Genomic DNA, 23,929 nt, shown 5'->3' with positions numbered 1-23,929 from the left:
TGAAATTAATTTTCAGATTGATTGCATACAAGGTTAGAAGAATTTTTGTGAAAAGGAAAACATATTATCGGGTTTTGCAACTCACATTTCATTGTTCTCAAATTATAAATTTGGCATTGCCGTGTTTTTAGAATGTTATTAATTTTTAATGTATGGCATTTTTACGCAAACAGCAGGTTAGTTTTTTTTTTAGTTGGTTATTTAATGACGCTGTATCAACTACGAGGTTATTTAGCGTCGATGAGATTGGTGATAGCAAGATGGTATTTGGCGAGATGAGGCCGAGGATTCGCCTTAGATTACCTGGCATTTACCTTGGCTGGGGAAAACCTCAGAAAAAACCCAACCAGGTAATCAGCCCAAGCGGGAATCGAACCTGTGCCCGAGAGCAACTTCAGAACGGCAGGCAAGCGCCTTAACTGACTGAGCCATGCTGGTGGCCAGCAGGTTAGTTGTATTTTACTATCGTAATAACAAACAAATGAAATGAGAGTTGTAAACTAAAATAAGACAATATTTTCTGCCATTACGTACAGACTGATTCTCTAAGAAGTATTCTCTTTTAATGAAGAAAAGACTTATGAATACTGTAAATAACCTTAATTTTGACAGTTCAGTAAAGGTCATGGATGAAAGTGTGTAATGTCATTGTCAATAAAACCAATGACATTATAGTTATGCCATCCTGCTAAATTGCAAACTAAACTTAGGAATACTGCTGTGTAGTATTTTTTTCTATCAGAAGGCATACCAACATAAAAACGTACAATTCCACATGCTTTTGTTTATTCTGCAAGCACTGCTGTCGTGTGCCTTGTTTATAAGAGCACCTGCCTTTAGAGTGTGCCAACTGATAGCATCAATGCTGCATAGTGGTATAGCAAAACTTTAGGCCCACCTTATATGTATTTAAAGACAGAACATTCTCTTAGTAAAATAGACCCTGACCATTTCTTTCTGTACTATTTGGAGTTTCTTTAACGGACTTATTCTGCTGTTCATTCCATTAAATTTGCATAAAGAATGTATTAATAGTACATTATGCAACGAGCCTATAATGGCAGTAATTAAGACGCGAGTATGTTTATGAAACGAGCGCGAGTTTCATAATTTTCATACGAGCGTCTTAATTACCATTATAGGCAAGTTTCATACGACTTTTATGCTCGACCATATTTCTAACTTGAAATTATTCATAAGTATTCATATTATTCTTATCTGACTGGGGAGCGGAAGTGACCTTGTGCAATATCTCGTAAATTGTGAGATGTGCGCAGACGCGAAAGTATTGATTTTTTCCGAGGAACAAATGTCATTGACCTTGATATAATCTAGAGAATAAAATGAACATTAATCTTGATATAACTTGGAAATTGATTAAGACATTGAAAAACGAGATGGCAAATTGAATTTATTTGAATATTATTTACAATTAACGCTATTTATTATAGTAACGGAACATAACCTTTTGCTACAGTATTGTATTTCCAGCCTCCGTGACGTTTCGCTAGTTGTCTTTCGATTGCATATCCGAGAATAATCGATACTTGCACTTTCATATTGCTTTCTGATTGGTGGAAAACCTGAACTTTAATGAATAGGTGTACTTTAATGAGGTCCATTAAAGGGCTGCTGCCAGGTGTATAATTACTACATTTCTGCATGGTCGAGCATAAATTAAATTATGTTTTTGATATGCACAACACCTGCATAGAATCGGAATATATCAGTCCCCTAACTGCTCGTTGTGCTACTCAAACCAAGAAATGGATTCGGAACACCTCAAAATCTGTACTTCAGTGGCTGGCCATGATAAAAAAAATATTGGAGTGCAAGAGGTCACATGACTTTATTGTCCAACGCCTGGCATTAGAAAACAACAACAACATTATATTATATAAAAAACACTACCTAATTTAAAAATTTGCTTTTCAGAATGTTCTCCCATAATCACTCGACTTTACATATTATCTCAGATTATTGAAAACCATATTATTTGACTTATATGTTATAGATCCAGCACTTTCCGAATGAAAGACTTAACCTTAATCTTGTTAAAAATAATTGGCATTCACTATTTCTCTTGCTTGGTTTTCAATTAGAAGTTTAAACAATTTTTCTAGCCGAAATTTTCTTACACAACATAGAACAGACACACGTTCTGAACAAGGACAGTCGGCCTGGTTGGCGGCCTTCTGTGCCTGAGGTCGCGGGTTCAATCCTGGGCCAGGTCGATGGCATTTAAGTGTGCTTAAATGCGAAAGGCTAATGTCAGTAGATTTACTGGCACTGCGGGACAAAATACCGGCACACCAGCGACGCTGATATAATCTCGGCAGTTGCGAGCGTCGTTAAATAAAACATAACATTTTAAACAAGGACAACAATAAACACACAGACAACATCATTTACTAGCACAGATTTGTAGACGACATACTAATACTATATAAAGGAAACAAAAGACAGATAGAAAACCTCCACAAACACATAAACAAAATATATCCAAAACTACATTACACACTAGAAACAGAAAACAACAAATTCTTAAACTTCTTAGACATCACAATAACAAAAACAGACAACAAACATAAGTACAAAGATACGGGAAACTCACTACAACGGTAACACACATAGGTATACAATACCTTAATCACCCCACAACACAAACACTCTGCATTTCAGTCCATGATACACAGACTAATCAACAATCTTATGAGTCAACAAGACTATAAGGAAGAAATACACACTATCAAATACATAGCACAGGAAAATGGATACAACCCAACAAAATAGACATCATAAGAAAGACTAAACGCAAACAAGAAAAGCAACACAAACACAAGAATAAAATAAATACATCATACTAACATACGAAAACAAAAACACATACAAAATTGCATCATCTTTCAAGAAACTAAAATACAACAGTGCATACAGAACACACAACGCACTACATAAACATCTTAACACACAGACAAGACACACAAACAAATACAACTTAACAGGTGTATACAAACTATTATGCAATAGTTACAGTGACTTCCACATTGGACAGACTGGAAGATCATTTCAAACACATTACAAGAAACATATCACAGCCATAACTAAAGCACACAACCCTATGCAGAACACATCACACACTCCAACCATAACTACAGCAACATAGACACTGACATGAAAATATTATACATCCAGCCAAAAAATCATAAACTTCACACTCGTAGAATAATATGAAATTTACAAACACACAAAACCACACCTTCAACACATCCTGAACACTCAAATGAATTTCAGAACACACGCCCATTTTTGACACAATCATGAATACACCCCACCACAACAAGAAACCAAAAAATAGTGCTGGAACTCACTAGGATTCGGAGGATGACGCACACCACGTCGAAACTAGTCAGTCAGGTAATTTACCATCAATATTATAACATTAACACAATGAAATAGTTATTACTTGTTCAGTGATGATCATCAGTGATTAAGCAATTTGTTCGAATTCTTCAGAGATTATCTCTTGATCACGTTCGTCACATGTTATAGGAACTATAAGAAGAGCAAATCACTCGATAAAATATTATCCAAGACTCGAATAAACGTTGGAAAGAAGAAAGAAAATAAATAATTAACATAACAGATTGACAGCACATGTTTAACATAAAATTATCGTACCAAGACTAAAATTCGTAACATTCACGCGATGATGTCAGTGAACGTTATATCCACCCTTGATTCCGCCTACGAAACCATTTAATACCTCCCACATGTCTCGACTGTTATTTGGGCTGCCTAAGCAAAAATGAACAGTTTAAGTCGACGCTCTGTATATAATTACCGATCACACTATATAAAGAAATCGTATCGAGAAAGGGCAGTGTTCACAAATAATTATTTTAAAAAAATGTTGCAATAAGAAGTGAGTTAATAGCAACACATGTGATATGATATATGGAACATTTTAGATTTTCGAACACAGTAAGATATAACGCAACATCTAACAACAAAATTTTGAAACATTATAGTTCTCCTCCTGTTTGTTACTAAAATTCGCTGCCTTATCCAAATCCTGAGTTTGAATACTGGTACTGCATGATATCCTTGTTCAATTAAAATCCAGCCACTGTCAGAGTAGATGCTTTCCTTTAAAGATCAAAAATAAGAGTTTGTTTGTTGATTCTCAGATACAGCTCCAATCACAGGATGTGGTAATGTATGTCTACCAATGATGCATTAGCATTGTCAAGTGATTTCCCATGTCAACTCCACAAGGAGTATGAAACGTTATCATATCTCGAGTTCATAGATGACGACAAAAAAAGGTTGATAATTTTAATTTCAACTTTAAATAAATGTCATCTCATATCTTAAAATTTGTTCACTGTGGATGATGGTAGTAAAAATGAGTATGTTGATGTCGATAAAAAATAACACTGGTCAACAAAATTAAACATATTTCTTTGTTAAAAGATAAAGAATGGGTGATTCTTGTAGAATTTTTCGTGCTGATTTCAGATTTGTTTCCAAAATTGTTCTTTCACCCAGGGTTTTTGAGTAATTACATTAACTGTACTTCAGACTTTTGTAGTATTGTAATATTTTACCTAAAATCATATTTATTTACATAAAATGTGTGTGAAATAGATTTTAGGCTATATTTCGCTTGAGAAACGTCTCTTTTGAGTGTCCAGCAGTAGTGTGACAGAATATTTGGCTCCAATTTTCCTAGTAGCGCCATTTCATTTCAGAAAAATCCTGGTGAAAATGCTCCCCATGTTTGTCGCTCACACCCGAAGGTTTTGAGGAAAGAAAAACTAGATGAGAATCCAAGAAGTTATTTTGCGAGATGCATGACACTCCATCACGTTATAGTTCTGAATCAGCTCGCTGACAAGTTCTCTGTAATCTTCTGATCTGTGATTCAACAGTCTGTTGAATGATTATGTTTCCGGCATATCATTGGAACTGGAAAAGGCATATGATGGGATCCTTTTAGCCCACCAGTTAGGCTAATAGAGTTACATAAAGCACAACAGACTTCAGGGGCCCAGTTCCTGTTTTCATCTATTTTGAAATCAAAAGAACACTCGTACGCTCTTTTAACTAGTGTAGTAAAATTCACCTGTGTGCTGTCAAAGTTAATTAACCACAAACGTAACAAAAATTGTTTGTGATTTACACAGTATTTCGAGGTATGTTTCACTTTATAAGATACTTTTACCACGCTTAAAATTAGGACAAAGAAAACATGGGTTATTAAACTTGTTTCATGAATGTAAGTTCTAACTCAACTGAGAATTAATACTAACTCTTGCAGTCTTATGAGCAATAAAATTCATTTTTATGAATTCTGACTTAACAGTGATCTAAAGTTATAGGTCAATTGTTAAAGCAATAAAATGAAATATTTGAAATATTTTCTTTCCATTAGCATGTTAAGGACTGTATATAGCAACAAAAATAAATCAATTTTTCTAAAATTATAAAAAAAAAAATGGTGGGTGGTAGAAAAATTCTGACTTCATTTTTGGAATCAGCAGATGACATTACATAAGAAACAGCAGAAATTGCACATTTAACAAAATCATTGTTGACCAGTGATAATTTTTGTAACTAGGGATAATCTTTACAATGAAAACACTTGACATTACAAATATTCATGCGTCCATACACAAAGCTTGCCGATAGGGTACTAAATTGCCATGGTGACTATACCTAATAGGCAGTGGTTGTGCAAAGGTAATGTTATCTTATAAACGGCTAATTATTGTAATAACAGGTGATGAATTCTCAGGATACGCAATGTGTATTGTCTTTACATCTGGATCTCACTTTATGCTTTATGCTATTCATCATCATGACAATGTTAGGCATTCTCATCCCATATATTAGTAATATTTTAAAGCTATTGCTGCAGTAGGCTACTATTCTTTCGTCTCGCATATCTCCAAGAAACGCCAAAAATAAATTATAGTTTATTCTAGTAGATCTTTTTTTATCTTTTAAGTATTCAGAAAGAATTTCACTGTATGTTAAAAACATACCAACTTTCTTACAGCAATTCGTGTTTTAATATTTCCGACATTAAGTGAGAGACGATTTATACATTATGTATGTATGTATGTATGTATGTATGTATGTATGTATGTGCGTGCGTGTGTGTATGTGTATTTTTTTTTATGATTCTAGCACTACACTACACTGTTACTTTCACCATGCCACTTAATGTTCAGGTGTGGAAAAGAGATACATCATAGATTAAAGGGAACCCTTCAATTTACTAATGCCAAATATTTGTAGGAAATATACAGGACTTCACTTACCTTTCTTCCCACCATAGTCTGAACACACGCTCTCGCCATGAAACAGTATTAACAATACCATCCCATCGCACCTCTCCATACTCATCCTCTTTCACAATAGCCTGCCAAGACTCTGGAATTCGCTAGCTGCTAGCATCGGGGACTGTCAAAATAAAATTGAATTCAAACGCAAACTTACTAGGCACTTCGTCAGTAATTGAGACTCGTTCAGACATAGCTTCTTGTAAATAGTTCTTTTAATCTAGCACAAAATATTTCAGTATCCGGTAATTTCATCACTATACAATTTTGTTATTCTAGGTTTAATTTGTAATTCAGTAAATACAAAATATATTCTTTGTTCTTAATGTCTATGATAAATTGTCTAGCTTTCATTAATCAGGTAATCTTTTCGTACTTTGAATTTTATTGTAATAGTAGGGCCTAGTTGTAAATTTTACATTAATTGTAATTTTATTCTTCATATTGTAGTTGTAATCCCCTGATGGAGAGGCAGAGAAGACCTGACGGCCTTATCTCTACCACGTTAAATAAATAAATACTAATACTAATACAGGGCTCCTACAAAAGACCTTTGCATTTTCGAACACATGTAATTTACGTTCTATGAATCTGAAGTGCATGACAATAGCACCAGTGGAAAGAGAAACTCAAAAAGTTTGGTTGTGGCAACATTGTTTTCCTAGTTCCTGCATCATAATAGCGCATTTAAACAAATTTGTTCATTGTTGATGCGAAATGGCTGCTATAGAGGACAGAAAAGCTTTTTGTGTGCTTGATTTTCATGTGAACCAGTTGGTTATTAATGTGCAACGGCATTACCGAACAAAGTTTGGTGCAGATTTACCCAGTGTGCCTACAATCCGTGAATGATACTCTGATTTTAAGACAAGATTCTTCGCAAGCTGTTGCGATTGTAATTGGTACAACTACAGTTGCTGCAAGCCCTAAAACCAGAGGACAAAGTGCTGCGAAGAAATTTCTGCATAAGTATGCAGACTTTAATTGAAAATGGTGATGAATTTATTCGTTCTGTGGTGTTTTCTGACGAAGTCACTTTTCATCTTTCTGGTAAGGTGAACAGACATAACCTCAGAATCTGAGGGTCGGAAAATCCGCGTACTTACGTGGAACTTGACTATAGGCTTGATGTGTGCCATGTTACCAAGGGGGGACAAATGGAACATCTTTAAGATAAGGAACTAAACTTCTTGAGTTTCTCTTTCCATTGATACTATTTTCATGCACCTCAGATTCATAGAACGTAAATTACATGTGTTCGAAACCGGAGAGGTCTTTCATAGGAGCCCTGTATTATATTACATATAACTGTTTAAGTAAAGTGACAGTTTAAAGAATAACTTTTCACATTTTCATTACTTTTGTTTTCATGGCTTTTATGTTTAGCGTGTATGTTATAATAATAAAAATACTATCCCTAATTTCATATTTCCGGCTAGTCATCCTATTATGCACTGTGTATATACAAATCGAATCTTAATAGGATTGCCAACATTCTTCTTTGTAGCAAACAAGGGAAATTAGCATACTTTCATAATTATAATTGTACAATATAATAATGTACAATTTAGAGAAGATATTTTATTAATATAAATGGTAATATCTGATACATACAGGTGTCAAAAAAGTTCGTTTACAACGTTTCAGGGATGATAGAGGAGGTAAAAATATACATCTTTTTTTATGTGACAAAAACATCTGAGACTTGTTATTTCGGCACTATGAGTTAATAAATGCTATGAAGAGATCGTGTTCAGACTCTGTTACCTGAATGCAGTAATGTGAAAAAAAAAAAAAAATAATAAAAATTTTGTTCACAGATGTGATTCAACTGCTTTCCATTTAATAGAATGCACAATTGATTTCTACTCACTATGGACTGTCTGATAGACTACTTAAAAAAATGTCAGCGAATAATCGCTGTAGCTTCAACAATGCAAGCAAGCAGTTCTTCTGCCGTATTTATCGGGGTCTCGTAAACCAAACATTTCATATCCCCTACACGGAGAAATCCATAGGGGTTAAGTCGGGAAATCGAGGTGGCCATAAACTACTAGCAGAATGCAAACTTACCTTTCTTAGCGTCCACTCATTGCATTTGTAATGTGACTTGCCTTACAACGTGCTGCAGGCAAAACAATCAAAACAGAACTGACTGGTAAGTGGTCTGATGGAAGCTAAGCAACCTACACTTTTAGGACACCTGCTGGCAAAATAGTGCATCCGCCAGATTTTTGTCACATAAAAAAATATGTTTGTTTTTACCTCCTTTATCATCCCTGAAACGTTGTAAACGAACTTTTTTGACACCTTCTGTAGCCACCACAGTGTCTCAGAGATAGCACTCTAGGATTATAAGACAGCCTGGGTTCAAATCCCGGTACATCCACCTCGAATTTATAACTTGTGTTGGGCAAGTCTTGTTGTTCAAATAACACGGATTTTCTTCAGGTACTCCAGTCTCCCTGTGACATTCATTCATTGTATCCCAACAATTCTCCATCATCATCATCATCATCATCATCATTTATAATAATTGTAATGTAGATACATCAGCTTTAGTGCACTCTGGATAGTTTCTAATGAACTAATGCGTTTCACGCGACTTAGTTCTTACAGCTCATCATCATCTTCGTAGTTACAATATTTTGTCAGAGCACAAGTAATATTTAACTTACCAGACCATAACTAACAGCGACTGAGTCATAATATTGCAACTATGAAATGTTGCTTAAGCGCAAACAACCTGTGTTATTCTGGACAGCTAAAAATCTGCGACCTCTACGAACTAAGTCACGTGAATAGGGTATTAAGTGGTCTATGCCTTTTGGCACAAGTGACATGAGTTGGTGCAAATAATGGCATTGCACAAAAAATAGAAATCGAATGCCTGTGATTAAACATTCATGTCCATTACAGATAATCTAAGAGTTTTACATCTTTAGAATACGTAATTTTCTAAGCTATCTTTAGTATACGTAATTTTCTAACTAATCTTTAGTATACGTAATTTTCTGACCAATCTTTAGTATACGTAATTTTCTAACCAGTTATCACTTTTGTCTTTCAATTTATGTAAAAGAAATTTCTCATCTCATTGTTAGGCTGCCAAACTGATAAATCACGCCTATTACAATTATGAATATATGATTAAGTTTTTAATACAAAACTTCCCCTACACACACATACATACAGGAAGATTCAGGATCTCTGCATGACACTACATACATAATACAAGCTGTGTAATTCTGATGAGTTGTGAAAGAGAAATTACTCTAAAAATGGACTTTTAAGAGATTATAGAAAAATTGCTCAGGAGTAAAAAAAAAAAAAAAAAAAAAAAAAAAAAAAAAAAAAAAAAAAAAATAATAATAATAATAAACAAAAAAGAAACCTTTGCTGTAAATGAACGTACCTGGCATACTTAATTTTTATTTTTGTTACTTACTAGTACCCATTTTATTATTGATTTAATGATAATAAAATTGTATTATCCTTTTCACTTCATATTTAGTTTTGTATTTCACCATATTAAGTTCAAGGGAATGTAATTATTGTATAAAAAACAATAAATAATAGAATTATAAACAAATTTACACTGTTCTTATCATAGTGTTTCACTTATAATGGGGACACACCATTCACTGTGACCACGCTGCATAGAACCCTAAATTCGGGCCTGACTGGGAGAGATCGTGAGTATGGGCCAGAGAGTATTTAGGTAATGCGTTTTTCGTCTTTTGCTAATCCAGTGACTAAAGTACCAAAACCAAGATTGTCTTCGGCAGCTTGCTAAAATAAGATGAAGTTCTATCATGCCTCAAAAATTGATCCAGATACTGATTGACATTATCACTTGGATCTTCATGCATAAATGTTATGATAGATCAAATTAACTTTAAAAAAAGATTGTTCTTTACCAACAGTATGAATGAAAGTTTCTGTTATCATTATCCTTCCTCTTACCGCATCCTCTGTCATCTTACATTCAAGCTGTTGTTAATACATTAGTAATAGTAGATATGGGAAAAAAGTAACTGGACAGATCTTTTAGTACAGTTCCGAAAAAGAACAGTTGATTGAAACATCAGTTCCGAAATGACAGTTATTCTGATCAGGATGGAAAATGGTTTGTGGAATAAGACTCCACTTAGATCGTAATACAACGTGCTGGATTACACACCACATAGCATGCTGGCCATGTAATTAATGGAGATTCGGCCAACAATGCCATCCGACAAGCAAACATTCTGATAGGGGCAGGTAAAAAAATTAAATTATTTTCTTCCACCATGTTATTAATGTCAAAACAAGTGCTTATACAAATTTTGGCCACTCGACCGCAATTACGAGGCCGTCCAGAAAGTGATTTTCCCTCGGGCTATTTACAGAAAAAAAAAACACATTACACAGAAAGATTTATTGAAACAGATACAGTAATTGTTGTGCTATTTGTCAACATATCGTCCACTGGAATTGAGACATTTGTCATGCCATGGGATCAATTTTTGTATCCTTGTGTCGTAAGTCAGTCGCTTGTGATCGGAACCAGCGTTTGACAGCCATCTGCACCTCTATGTTGATTCCATGATATGACAAATGTATCAATTCTGGTGGGGAATATGTTGAAAAAAGCTCAACAATTGATGTGTCTGTGCCAATAAATTTTTCCGATGAAATTGTGTTTTCTTTCTGTTAACTGCCCCTGGCGAACTTATTTTTTACAGCCTTCGTAATTGCGGTCGAGTGACCGAAATTTGTATAAGCACTTCTTTTGACATTATTAACATGGTGGGAGAAAAAAAATAACATTTTTATCTGCCCCCATCAGAATGTTTGCTTGTGAGTAGGATATTCTAACTCAGTGCATTTCAGTGCTTAAAGTGGGTTGGTATGAGCTGGGTACACATACAAAATCTGGAAAACAAGCCAGTATGGTATACCATTAATAAGACTGATAAAATGTGAATTTAATATGCCCTGCTATCCATCCCAAACAATTATTTTATTTTATTTACATTTAATTAATGTTATGAATACGATGAAAGCTCCTTTGTATAGGTAATTTTAATGAAATTGTTGTCAATTTTTTCATATAAAAGGGTCATGAGCTACGAGATCAGATGTAAAAGGAAGCTACTACTCCCTTTCATGAAGGCAGCAAGAGCGATTGGTCACTTTGCCAAGTTATATGAAGATAAATTAAAAATCAATGGAAATTCTATGACGTAGAATTCTGTAAGGAAAATGAAGATCACCCAATATTCGGATTAAACACGAAGAAGTGAGAACAACAACATGATAAAGAGCAGAGGAGATCTGAAGAAATGGACACGAGGTCACCAGGTACTAACGGACAAAGTGGTGGAATTACAATCGTGAGGAAAAAGAATGGTTAACAGAAAAATAAAATGAAGCAGCTGTCATTATCGCACAAACTGGAAAGTATGGAAAAGATAGAAAATCATTGGCATAGATTAATACCGATCATTCCAGCTAAACAGAGGTTTAGAAGAGACTGGAATTCGAACTGGGACAGAAAATATGTGACAGGTGAGGGACAGTCTGTTCAGTCAGCAGTTGTGGTGGAAAGTAACATTCATAACAAGATCACTGAATAGGGATGTGTGGACGATGGAGATAAGGCACTGAATTTGGAGAACAAAGACATCGTACCAGTGGAAGCAAGTCAGAACCAGGAAATGAAAAAGAATAATGAGGCGAAAAATATGCTGAGACCAACAATCCATAAGAAGAAAACAGATAAGAGCATCTGCATGGAAATGTCATATGTACTTCGGTACATTAAAATAATACAAGATAAGAGCAGCTTAAGTACCACAAGTGCAATGATGTCTAGTGACACGAGTAAAAATTCAAGTGATTTGGGAAGTGAGTTAAATAGCTTAGTGGGAATGAAGGTCGGTGCAGAGATGGGATGTGAACAGTGGCAGCTCGTGATAAAATATTATGTGTGTTCACAATTTTGTGTTCCAGAATCGAAGAGAATTTGAAATCGTACTTTTAGCCTAATATAAAATACCATGATTCCAATGTTTCACTATCGAAAAAACCGCATATAAATTCAAAAGAACATACAATAATAATAATAATAATAATAATAATAATAATAATAGTAATAATGGAACCCAGTCTTTTTATTTCCAATTTTTCCTTGTAAGCCACTTTACTCAGTTCTTTACTGTTCCAAATTGCTTGAACAGAGTTAATTGTTTACGTTTGTTAAAAATTAATAGGTACATACCACAGTGCCGTTATTTACAAAAGCGTGTGTTCAGTAATATATTTTGATTCACAACACACTGATACACTATAGCCTATACCAGTACTGTAATCCCATTTCTCATAGATTGATTACTATAAATACATGCCAGCAAATAGTATTCTTAAATATTATACACTACCATACAGATACTTAAATTCATTCCACCACCACATTCAGCCAACACGTGTTTGAAAGCCAAACTATGCTATTATGCTAACACTAAAGTATAGTAATTCACAAACTACACCCTTGTAGCAGCACTGTACACACATCCACATAAAGTAAACGTTCCGACAGTGAGATGCTGACACCTATAGGCTAGAATACAGACTATTAAATTTCCTTGTCGAGATATAGCACGTGAACGATAGCATCGATGCATCTGACATCTGTAGGATAGATTCACTGTTCACGTAACACTTTGTGCTCTTGACGAGTCATAAGCAGCGAGCGAAAGACAATTTTCTCCCGCGCATGCGTGAAATTCCTGTAACCTTCTTGAAAAGAGCACGGCTTGTACGTGAACGAATGTTACCAGGTTTACATAAGACGTTTATGCAAGATGCGGTAAATTTAAAATACTCGATTCTGACATTATACATTCCCACTACGTCAATACGGTATTAAATAATAAAACTAGTCGTGCATTAATGGAAACAAGGTGTTCACGTGCTCTTGTGCTCTTATTGACGCACCGCCACTGGATGTGAAAGTGTTTTTGTGAGTGCAAGGGATGAAATGTGGAGAGGTGAAGACAAGAAAAAGAAGATGAGTTTGTAACACTTACGGGTGAAGTTGATGATTCGGCCCAGTGAAGGTTAAGAAAATAGTTGATTTTCTAAGTATAATATTCATTCATTCATTCATTCATTCATTCATTCATTCATTTAGTAGTCGCCCTCAGTAGCATAATTGATATAGTGCTGGCCTTCTATGCTCGAGGTTGCGGATTCGATCCCAGCCGAGGTCGATGGCATTTAAGTGTGTTTAAATGCGACAGGCTCATGTCAGTATATTTACTGGAATATAAAAGAACTCCTATGGGAAAAAATTCCGGCACACCAGCGACGCTGATATAACCTATGCAGTTGCGAGCATCATTAAATAAACCATAATTTAAAAATTTTTCATTTAATATTCTGTCCAAAGGCAGGTCTTTCACTGCAAACCCAGCTTTCTCCAGTCTTTCCTATTTTCTGCCTTCCTCTTTGTTTCCTCATATGATCCATATATCTTAATCTCATCTATCCATATATCTTAATGTCGTCTATCACATGGACCCTGCTAAACTACAATGACCTCAAGACCATGGAGAACGTCAAAGCAAGGTTCTTAAAAGCAGCACTGGGAATCTCAAAGTATACACCCTCGAGAATGGCATATGAACTCGCGCGAGAACCCTTCGTGATAGAGAAACTACGAAGCAGACTCATGCTGCCATCTACCGCAGCAGAACTTCGATTACGCACGGTCATGCAAGAGAAGAAGGCGGAAATAGAAAGTGAATTCTATGGAATGGACACAATATCAACCGCAACTGGACAGGGCTGAACAACAAGTTACGAAGCGCCATAACAAGGCTAGCAGTTCACGGTTTTCACCACAGACTGTGCAGAAGATCAGAGTACCACGAACCTTCCCCCGAGTGCTTGTGCAAACTGTGCAACGAAGTGTGTCCAAAATATCATTTTAGTAAATGTGTGAATAGAACGAAGTCACTGATGGAATATAGTAAAGAAAAGTAACTCATACCAATCTAAATTGCACGTTTGTGCGCACTTCTTTCTTATTATTAATGTCGTCTATCATCTGATATCTTCTTCTACCCCAAACTCTTCTCCCATTCACCATTCCTTTCAGTGCATCCTTCAGTAAGCAGTTTCTTCTTAGCCAGTTACCCAACCAGTTCCTTTTCCACTTCCAATATTATAGATAATAAATTAGGAGAATGTAGTAGAAAGTTAAGCGAGATGATAGAGATAATGAAAACAGGCAAGGAGTATTGTGGAGGAAGCTAGCCAGTATAGCGAAGCATAGCATGAAGAAAATAAGTGAGATAAAATGTATTGCACGTAAGAAACATACAGAATAACGATCTGATTGGATATTGGTGTAGTAAGGATTAGCAACAAATATTATTAGAAACAGTATGTGTTCGATATAAGTGAACTGGAAATCAAGAAAGGAGTTGTAAAAGTGTCAATTTTTTTTAAAGGTGGGAATACAGATCAGTTTAGATGTAAGAGATTATAGTGAATGAGTGTAAGGAAAAGAGGAGGATACAATAATGAGGGAATGTAAGTAAGAGATATGAATCTAAAGTATAAGAATGCCCATAAAAAGGTATATCTGTAATGAATGTAATTGTAGCACCGGATACAAAATTGTGAGATTCATTTTACATGGATGTAAACGTTGACATGATATATATCGTATAAAGCAGGCATGTCAATTGATGCCCACAGGAGCAAGCGCGCACTTTACAGCCCAGGAGAGCCTGAGCGCTTTACAGCAGAAAGGAAAGAGACAGATGAAAGAGGTAGTATATGCCGCTTGGTCGAGCTATATACAGGGATGGCCAGCACTGATTCAATAGATAAAGGGAAGAGAACTTATTAAAACTGTATCCATGTTAATTTTTAGATTTGCCTGAGAAGTATAAGTGCATTATAAGAATGTAAGTTTTAATTTTAATGCTCATTTTTCACAAGTTTGATTTTTTTATTCAAAAGAAATATTTTCTCAACTTTTTGTATAGAAAAGTGAAATTTTCAGGTCTAGGCCTATTTATTTAGTAGCCTTACAGAATGTTTTCGGTAAATTTAATATACTGTATATACGTATTACTGAAGATAGTGTATTGAAAATTTTGAAAATATTCGCATCGAAATTGTTTGTAAGGAAATGAATTAACAAAGCAACTACTGTTACATCATAAGCAAAAGATACGTGCCCATGTGTTGTAAAAATGTCAGCTCTATAGCTTCAGCAGATTTCGATAAAATAATTTAATATTCTGATGATAGGAAGTTGCTCACAAATATCACCTTAAAAGCATAATGCAATAAGATTTTTGTTATGTAATATTAGTTAGGCTACACTTAAAACAGATACAGTACCTAGGTAACTTTGCTTTGTACTGTAATATTGTTTTGATTAGTTTATTGATTACTTTTGTAAGGCTAAAGATACCATCAATATAAATTCCAACTTATCATGTCATACTCAATCTCTTTCTTTGGAATATCACTTTCTTTATGAATGATGTGTTTTATCCACTTAATACAGTATAATATTATACTACTATGGAATTTAAGTGAATATTGCTTCTTAACTCTCTATTATGTTATTAAGATTTAAAACACAAGTGCAATATTAAGAAATCAGTGTTAGTACTTTTGTTTTACAGACATATAAAAATAACGACATAAAATTTCACGTTCCGTTTGAAGTTTGTGCACCACTGTTTTCTTAATCCAACAGGTTGCTTATTCATATACACAACCCTTCCTCTTTCCATACTTAGTGCTTGCTGCCCGCGCACGACGTCAAGGTCAGACAAATGCGTTTGCTTTGACATCACTGATATAAAGGGTCAGCAACTTATAATTCGGAATGGGCATGATTCATACATTGTTGAACCGTGAGTCATGTGTGAGATCAGTATCTGTTTCAAACTCTGTTAAGCTTGGCTTACACAATGTGTCAAACACACGACTGTAAATACAAAGGGTGCTAACACTTGTCAAAATGCCATACTCTGCCACTGATCCTAGGATTGACATTTGAAGGATTCAAAACCATAGTGGGCCAAGCACCATTTACTAAAACCGTAGAAAACAAGGGTTAAAATGAAGTTTTTATCATAATTCAATGAAAACATATAGCAAGTAATATAAAGTATACGCATTAAAACTAAATGACATGTCAATCTTCATTAAACTATGGTATTCACTTAACTTTAACCCTTGATTTCTCCATTTTTAATAAATGGCACTTGGGCCACTATGGTTCTGAACCCTTCATTTTATGTTGAAATAACGTACCAGTACTGCACAACCATTTCCTGCTTTGAAAAGAATTTGTAATACTGTGAAACCACTAATTTGGCTCCAGAACCTGCCTTAGGTTCAGACTTGCTGGATTTTAATGGTGTGTCCTGCATCCTAGATTGAGGTATATTTGTTTTGGAATGTCGAAAAGATTGGAAAAATAAATTTTTTTTTTTGCTCATTTATATAAAATTATTTTCAAAATTCCTTATTCATTTTCTCAAGAATCTCTCCAACCGATGTTCAACATTGTCGTCAACACTGCTTGTTACCTCCCATCAGGTTGTATTGAAATAAAAACGATAACACTAGTATCTTTATTTATTCTCTTTGAAAGTTTATTTATTATTTTTAAGATTTAAACATGTAGCATGCCTTTTTTTTTTTTTAGATCAGTTTGTAATATGACATTAATTTTCCAGACTTTATCAGTAATTGAAAGGAAATTTCATAATCTAGCAAAAATGTAACAAAATTAAAAGTTTAGGTCCTATATAATTAGTTGCAATGCATAAAACTGATAAAATCAGATGTATTACAGACTGAATTAATTCAAATGTGTAGTCACGTTAAGGTAGGCAGTATCATCACCTGTCCTGGTTTCCTGATGAGAAAAACTGGCAACTCTGCTTAGGCCTTACCTTTGCCAGGCAAAATAAAACTACTACTACTACTACTACTACTACTACTACTACTACTACTACTACTACTACTACTACTACTACTAATACTAATACTACTACTACTACTACTGCTGCTGCTGCTGCTACTACTACTACTACTACTACTACTACTACTACTAATACTACTACTACTACTGCTGCTGCTGCTGCTACTACTACTACTACTACTACTACTACTACTACTACTTCTGCTGCTGCTGCTGCTGCTACTACTACTACTACTACTACTACAACATTCACAGCGGCATATTATGCCACACAGCCTCCTAGAACTTCTCCCACATGACATAATAGTATCGAAGTCCCTGCTTACAGTTTATTTGGCATTTCGCTTTACAACTGGGATGTTACAAGCTTACTATTTGGAGCGAGGGGTTGTTTACCAAAATGTACATGTAATATCCTTAAATCCTTTCAAATTCCCTTTTATGAAGTTCAGAAGATCGTAATGGAAAGTCTGAAGGCCTCTCTCTTCAAATTCTACACTATCATCTACATGTTAACACGTAAATTTTTGTTTTAATGTACACATCGAATCATTATTTTGCTCGTTTCATTTCCCTTTATCTTTTATGTTTGTTAATTCCGGATCCCAGTGGTCAACCTCACTTGAGGACGGATGATTTGAAATAAATCTTAGTAGTTCGAAACTGTTGTTTAGATGGAATAGGTGGGTTATTTACTTACTTACTTACTGGCTTTTAAGTAACCCGGAGGTTCATTGCCACCCTCAAATAAGCCCGCCATTGGTCCCTATCCTGAGCAAGATTAATCCATTCTCTATCATCATATCCCACCTCCCTCAAATCCATTTTAATATTATCCTCCCATCTACGTCTCGGCCTTCCCAAAGATCTTTTTCCCTCCGACCTCCCAACTAACACTCTATATGCATTTCTGGCTTCTCAAAAGAATATTGGACAAAATTTTGTACGACGTCAACAAAAGTGATATTCCTCGAAAGTTACTACACTTAGTCTTGTCCCCCTTCTTAAAGATAGATACGATTATGGACTCCTTCCATTTTTCTGGTACAATTTCCTTTTCCGAAATAGCAAGTACAAGCTTATAAATTTCGCTAGATAATGCGCTTCCACCCTCTTGTATTAATTCTGCTGGAATTTGATCGATACCTGGAGACTTATAATTTTTCAGATTTTCTATCGCAATTTCGACTTCAGAAAGTGTGGGTTCGGGTATAAATGGCTCAGCAGTTTGTATTTCAATTTCGTCCTGATCATTTCTATTTGGCCTATGTATATTTAGGAGTTGTCCAAAATAGTTTTTCCATCTGTTCAGGATTGAATGAGCGTCTGCAAGCAAGTCATCATTCTCATCCTTGATCACGTTTACCCTTGCATAGGTGGGTTATACTTCTATCAAATCAGATATATAATCTAGTTGATAAGCTTTTCGAGTCCTATATTTTATCCTAAAGTCTCAGGAATATTCTATATGCTGGGGAGAGATTGAGCAGAATGTTGACCTTGTGACACGGAAAATGGTCGTTCTTTTATAGCTGTAGTATGAATTAGTTCAAGTATCGTTCGGGTTAATGCAAAATTCACATGGGGAAATATTAAGCATCAAGGTCTGAGGATGAAATCAAGTTGTAGCAGCGATGAATCTGTATGTCACGAAATGACATATTCCCTACGAAGTCTTTATAGCTTCTTCTTGTTACAAAGACCAGGCGTCAAATCTCTCTATGTAAAATGCATGCGTGTAATAAACACAGCGCACATGATGATTCCCAAGTTATTCCAAGATGGGACTTAGTCTCTGAATAGCGACCAATTTCCATGTTAAAGAGTGTACATGTGTTTGCTTCTTCATTAATTTTCTGCGTAATGAAAACTTAATCCTGTTGAAAATATTTAGTGTTCTATTGCAATGTTGAACCAAAGTTAAATTATCGTAAGTACAATTTATGTACGTGTTGTTTATAAGATGTTTCAGGAATTGGCATAAGCTTATGCAATTGTGAAGTGAAATTAATATGATCATTGATGTAAACCATTGTGAACACTGCAAAATGGAATCTATTAATTAATTTTAACACAAAATAATAGATAATGGCACAAGTATAATTTTTTGCTAATTTTTCTATCATTTCTCAGTTACGTCTGATGTACAGCAATAATGCAAAGATGTCTGCAGGACTGAGTGGAAACTTAGAGCTGGCATACAGGTACTGTATCGGTATCCACGTGCCGCATCTGTGATATATAAAATTCGTGAGGACACAAATCTTCACTTTTCTAGATTATACCACCGATTCTATAGTATTTCTAGGATATTCTATTGATTGCTATGCTTGTATAGATCCAGCATAAACTTCAAATAACACATGTTCCTCTGTCGTGGCACACGTAAAGGAATTGTTTGTAGTTGTACTATTTCCAGCCAGCCAGTATATCAGTGACGATGCATAAAACAATTAAATTGCTTTGGTTGCTTTTTTTTTTTTTTTACTAATAAGATTTCCACAAAAGTTCTCTTTCACACAATGACAGGAATAATTATGCCTGATATGAATACAGTACCTGATAGAGGTAACTGCTAAAATGCCTACAGTTACGTACATCATCTAAGTTTTAAGGTTAGGTATTTGGTGCATAATCATAGTGAATTTTGTAAAAGTCATTAGGTTGGTACGTCGCTTTTGAAATTGTTATTTAACTTTATGTTAATGGATGCCATATCTATGTTTCACTGCGTAATATTTTGAAGGTAGATCTGGTTAACAAATACAGCAGTGGAGGTGAATATACATATGTTTAACATGTATGTACCGGTATCCTAAAAGTTGCTGCAATTGACATTTTACTGTTGCACATAGTTAAGAGGTGTCAGAGTTGTACCATAAATGTTATTTTAGAAAAGGTTTTAAGGGAAAAAATGAGTGCTATGTTTATTTTTGTACATCACCCTCACTTTTGGCAGATGTAAGGTGTATTTGCAAACCTGTTTCATGCTGTTTCACCTACCTCTGATATGGCTGTTATATTTTAAAATAAATCAGAATGCTGTGACATAGAAATGAAGCTTTGGAGAGAATGGCACAGCTGAATAATGAGTTGGTTTGAATCATTGAACACAATTTTTTGTAACATAAGACATTATATATGTAATGTTTTGAAGAGATATTTATTACTGCACAGAACACGTTCTTAACTGATGACATAACAATATAAATATTTTGAATATACTTGAAACTACCACCTTAGATATCTCCTATAGTGTCACTGATATCGACGAACTGTTTTTGCTAGATTTAAAGACACATATGAGCTTACAAATCTAGTCTATAGAGATTGAATATTAATTAATAAGAAAAAAGAATATTTTCAGCACAAAGTTTTAATGGAACAGTAGCAGCGGCATAACATTAGGGCTGCAGAGTCTGCAATGCAGGCGGGCCTGGGTTTTTAAGGTGTCCTGCAAACACCACGTGAAGAAGAAGAAGAAGAAGAAGAAGAAGAAGGAAGAAAGAAAGAAAGAAAGAAAAGCCTAATCAATTGCAGTCTTCATGGAACTGGTCAGTTCGCTATTCACGACGTTTCATAGAATCGGACTGTGTTGTTGAATGAGTTGAATCCAGCACAGCTATAAACAATGCACACACCTCTTATGGCTGTTGCTCATGCATCTCGAAACGGACTGTGGGATCAAGAATGACACCCTTATCCTGCCGATCAATTATATCAGCACGTCTAGTAGAGCCATCAGAAGAGACACAACCAACCTCATCATAAACCTCATAGGAAGCATTCTGACGGATTGAAGATGCGATGAGAGAACGAACTGTATTATGTCTGTTGATTCAGAGGAATTCTCCATGATGGCAGAAATCCAAGACGTGAGAAAGCATTTCTTGCTCGTCGCATCTTCTGCAACGGGTTGAGTCAAGAGTTCTACCAATTTAATTTCAATCACTATAATATATATTAAATATTTTGTTATTATTTTAATAATCTTACAATAATGAGTGATTCATCCCTTTGTTCTTATAACGTGGAAATATATTGCATTAAAGTTGAACTTCTACTTGCTGTAATTATATTTATGTTATTGCTAGTTATTGATAGCTTACCGGTATACACTTTATTTTAGGGGGCCCGAAATTTTATTTTTGCAGGTGGGCCCGTATCACATTCGTTATGCCCCTGAACAGTAGTTATAAGTATAGCAGAAATTAAAGTAAATAAAATTAGAATAATAATGACGTTTACCACATGTTTCTCATGCAGATAGTTAATAGAATATCGCCATTACACTTTTATCCTTAAGATGAAATATAAGAAAAACAGTAACAGAAAGGAATGTTATTTTGTTTACTGTTTGTTTTATTTTTATTGAAGTAAGATGTGGTGAATATTTAAAGAAAGGAGATATTTAGCAATCCTGAAAAAGCTGATATGATTCTCGTGTATGGTGAACGAAAAAAAAATACAATGCTATCTTGCGATTACATTCCTGGCCACTTACTTTCAATGCATTGTACAGGTATTAATTATTTACACCTAAACTAAACAAAATAACAACATAACTTCACCGTGACTTTCTACTGTTATTGTTATTGCAGTAAACAAAATAACATCACTTTTTGTTATTGTTTTCCTTGTATCATACAGGTGTTTCATCTGAAGGATAAAAGTTTAATAGTTACATTTCATTAACTATTTTCATTAGGAACATGCTATAAACACCATTATTGTTACCAATATAATTTTATTTAGGTTAATTTTTGTTATGCCTATGCCTACCTATCCATTAAAAAATTAAAACTTTGTGCTGATAATACTTATTTTGTTTTGACTAATATTCATTCTCTGTAAGCTAGATTTGTGAGCTCTTATGTGCCCTTAACTCTACTGAAAACAGCTTGTCGATATCAGTAATAGTATAGGAGATATCTCAAAGTGATAGTTGTAAGTGTCTCGCCAAATATATGGAAAAAGTGCCGTAAGTCAGGAATATATCAATGTCATAATCGAATAAAAGATTTACATGAGTATATTATGAGGGACGTTTCAGCATTATTTACTTTTTCACAAAATCGCTATTCCAATCGACATATTTTTATTGCCTTTCCAGGAATACCTGCCATCTCTCAGACAATAACATATTAAACATTTTGTAGGTCACAAGGAACTGCAGAACAGTGCAATGTAAAATTCCTGTTTAAGTGAAGACAAGCATCAAGAAAATAAAGAAAACAAAGTCGTTCTTCAATATGAGATTACACATGTCCCTGCACAAAGAGAGCAGAGAAAAATGGATGAACATTTCGGTTCATTACCATACAGTCCAGATCTGGCAGTCTTTTTGTTTTGGGCCCTGAAGGCTTGCACCACAGTCCAATACTTATCAATTCTTTCACAGGGAGATTTGTTAAGTCTGTAGGATCACATTCCTGTATCATGATTCACTCTTTGGTGTCATCTATCAATTCATCTACATAACACAGTTCCAACAGAGGGTGCGATCAATGCTGCACTCCATCCCCTCAGAGTTCTGCAACCTTCTCAAAATAATGCCATTTGTAAACATGTCAACAGTACTACATCCTGCTGCATCCTGTATTGATCTAAAGGTATTCAGTGATGATAGATGAAGTTGAAATTAATTATGGTGAAATGAGCTAAAGGGTCTAACACCGAAAATTGCCCAGCATTTGCTTTGAATTGGTTGAGAAAAGACCCTGGAAAAGAACCCGAATCAGGCAATTTCTTTCAACCAGGATTCATTGTTGACCACTACTCCAAAGTGTGGACATCTGGCACCCTTGGTCTGCTATCCATTTCATTTCATAAAGGATCATTGCAACCAGGATGCTTGGAACAGAGTTCCATTGCAAACGCATGTTTGAACTAGAAAGGAGCAAAAAAAGATGAATTGGGATGGTGATCTCGTGGAGAAGCAGAGAAATGGTAAAACGATTCACTCATAAGTGTGTATCAGTGGACTTTTTTCACTGATAATGATATTAATATGTTCATGATTTTAGTGCAACTCATGTAGTGTGCTTTCTTTATAAATTTATTCGAGGAGACGGTACACTGTGACAAATTATCAATATAACGAAACATACTCTTTCTTGTGTAAAAATAAATAATTGTGAAAATGATTTCTTTGTAAATTATTGGTCGTTAATTAATACAGATTTTAAAATCATTTCATTATTTCGTTTATGTTGTTTGTTTGTAGAAACATTTCAGGATTAGAATAAAACCATTGTAATTTAACAAAGAGAATGTGTATTCCTAAATCTTTAATAAAATTTGTAAAATATCTCTTCAAAACATTTAAATATTGCAGTACTCTGATTTATGGACTGTAATTTTTTTTAAAGAAAAATGTACAGTAATTAATGTCATGAATATTATTGAAAATTTAATATGAAACAGGTTTGAAACTTCCTCTCATGTATGTTACAAGAAGTCTAGTGTCTAGAACAGGAAACGTAATTGGGCTGAAAAAAAGTAAGTAGTCAGGAATTGTCATTATTAACAATATTTCCATCATATTAAAATACGTGTCAAGAATTACAAA

General features: G+C 34.7%; 1 protein-coding gene across 5 annotated transcripts in view; it reads left to right on the top strand.

Annotated features, from left to right (window-relative positions):
• The window catches only part of ERR (estrogen-related receptor), a 370,747-nt gene extending 346,818 nt beyond the window's left edge, over positions 1-23,929 (top strand). For all 5 annotated transcript variants that reach the window (XM_069828081.1, XM_069828082.1, XM_069828084.1 and 2 more), the window contains one exon: positions 19,492-23,929. In XM_069828081.1, coding sequence (XP_069684182.1) covers positions 19,492-19,596 — 105 coding nt within the window. In that variant the 3' untranslated portion in view covers positions 19,597-23,929. The remainder of the gene's footprint in view (positions 1-19,491) is intronic.

The sequence above is a fragment of the Periplaneta americana genome, chromosome 6, assembly GCF_040183065.1.
Source record: "Periplaneta americana isolate PAMFEO1 chromosome 6, P.americana_PAMFEO1_priV1, whole genome shotgun sequence".
NCBI classification, from domain to species: domain Eukaryota; kingdom Metazoa; phylum Arthropoda; class Insecta; order Blattodea; family Blattidae; genus Periplaneta; species Periplaneta americana.
Note: the sequence above shows the minus strand (reverse complement) of the source record. Positions and strands in the feature narration are given on the sequence as shown.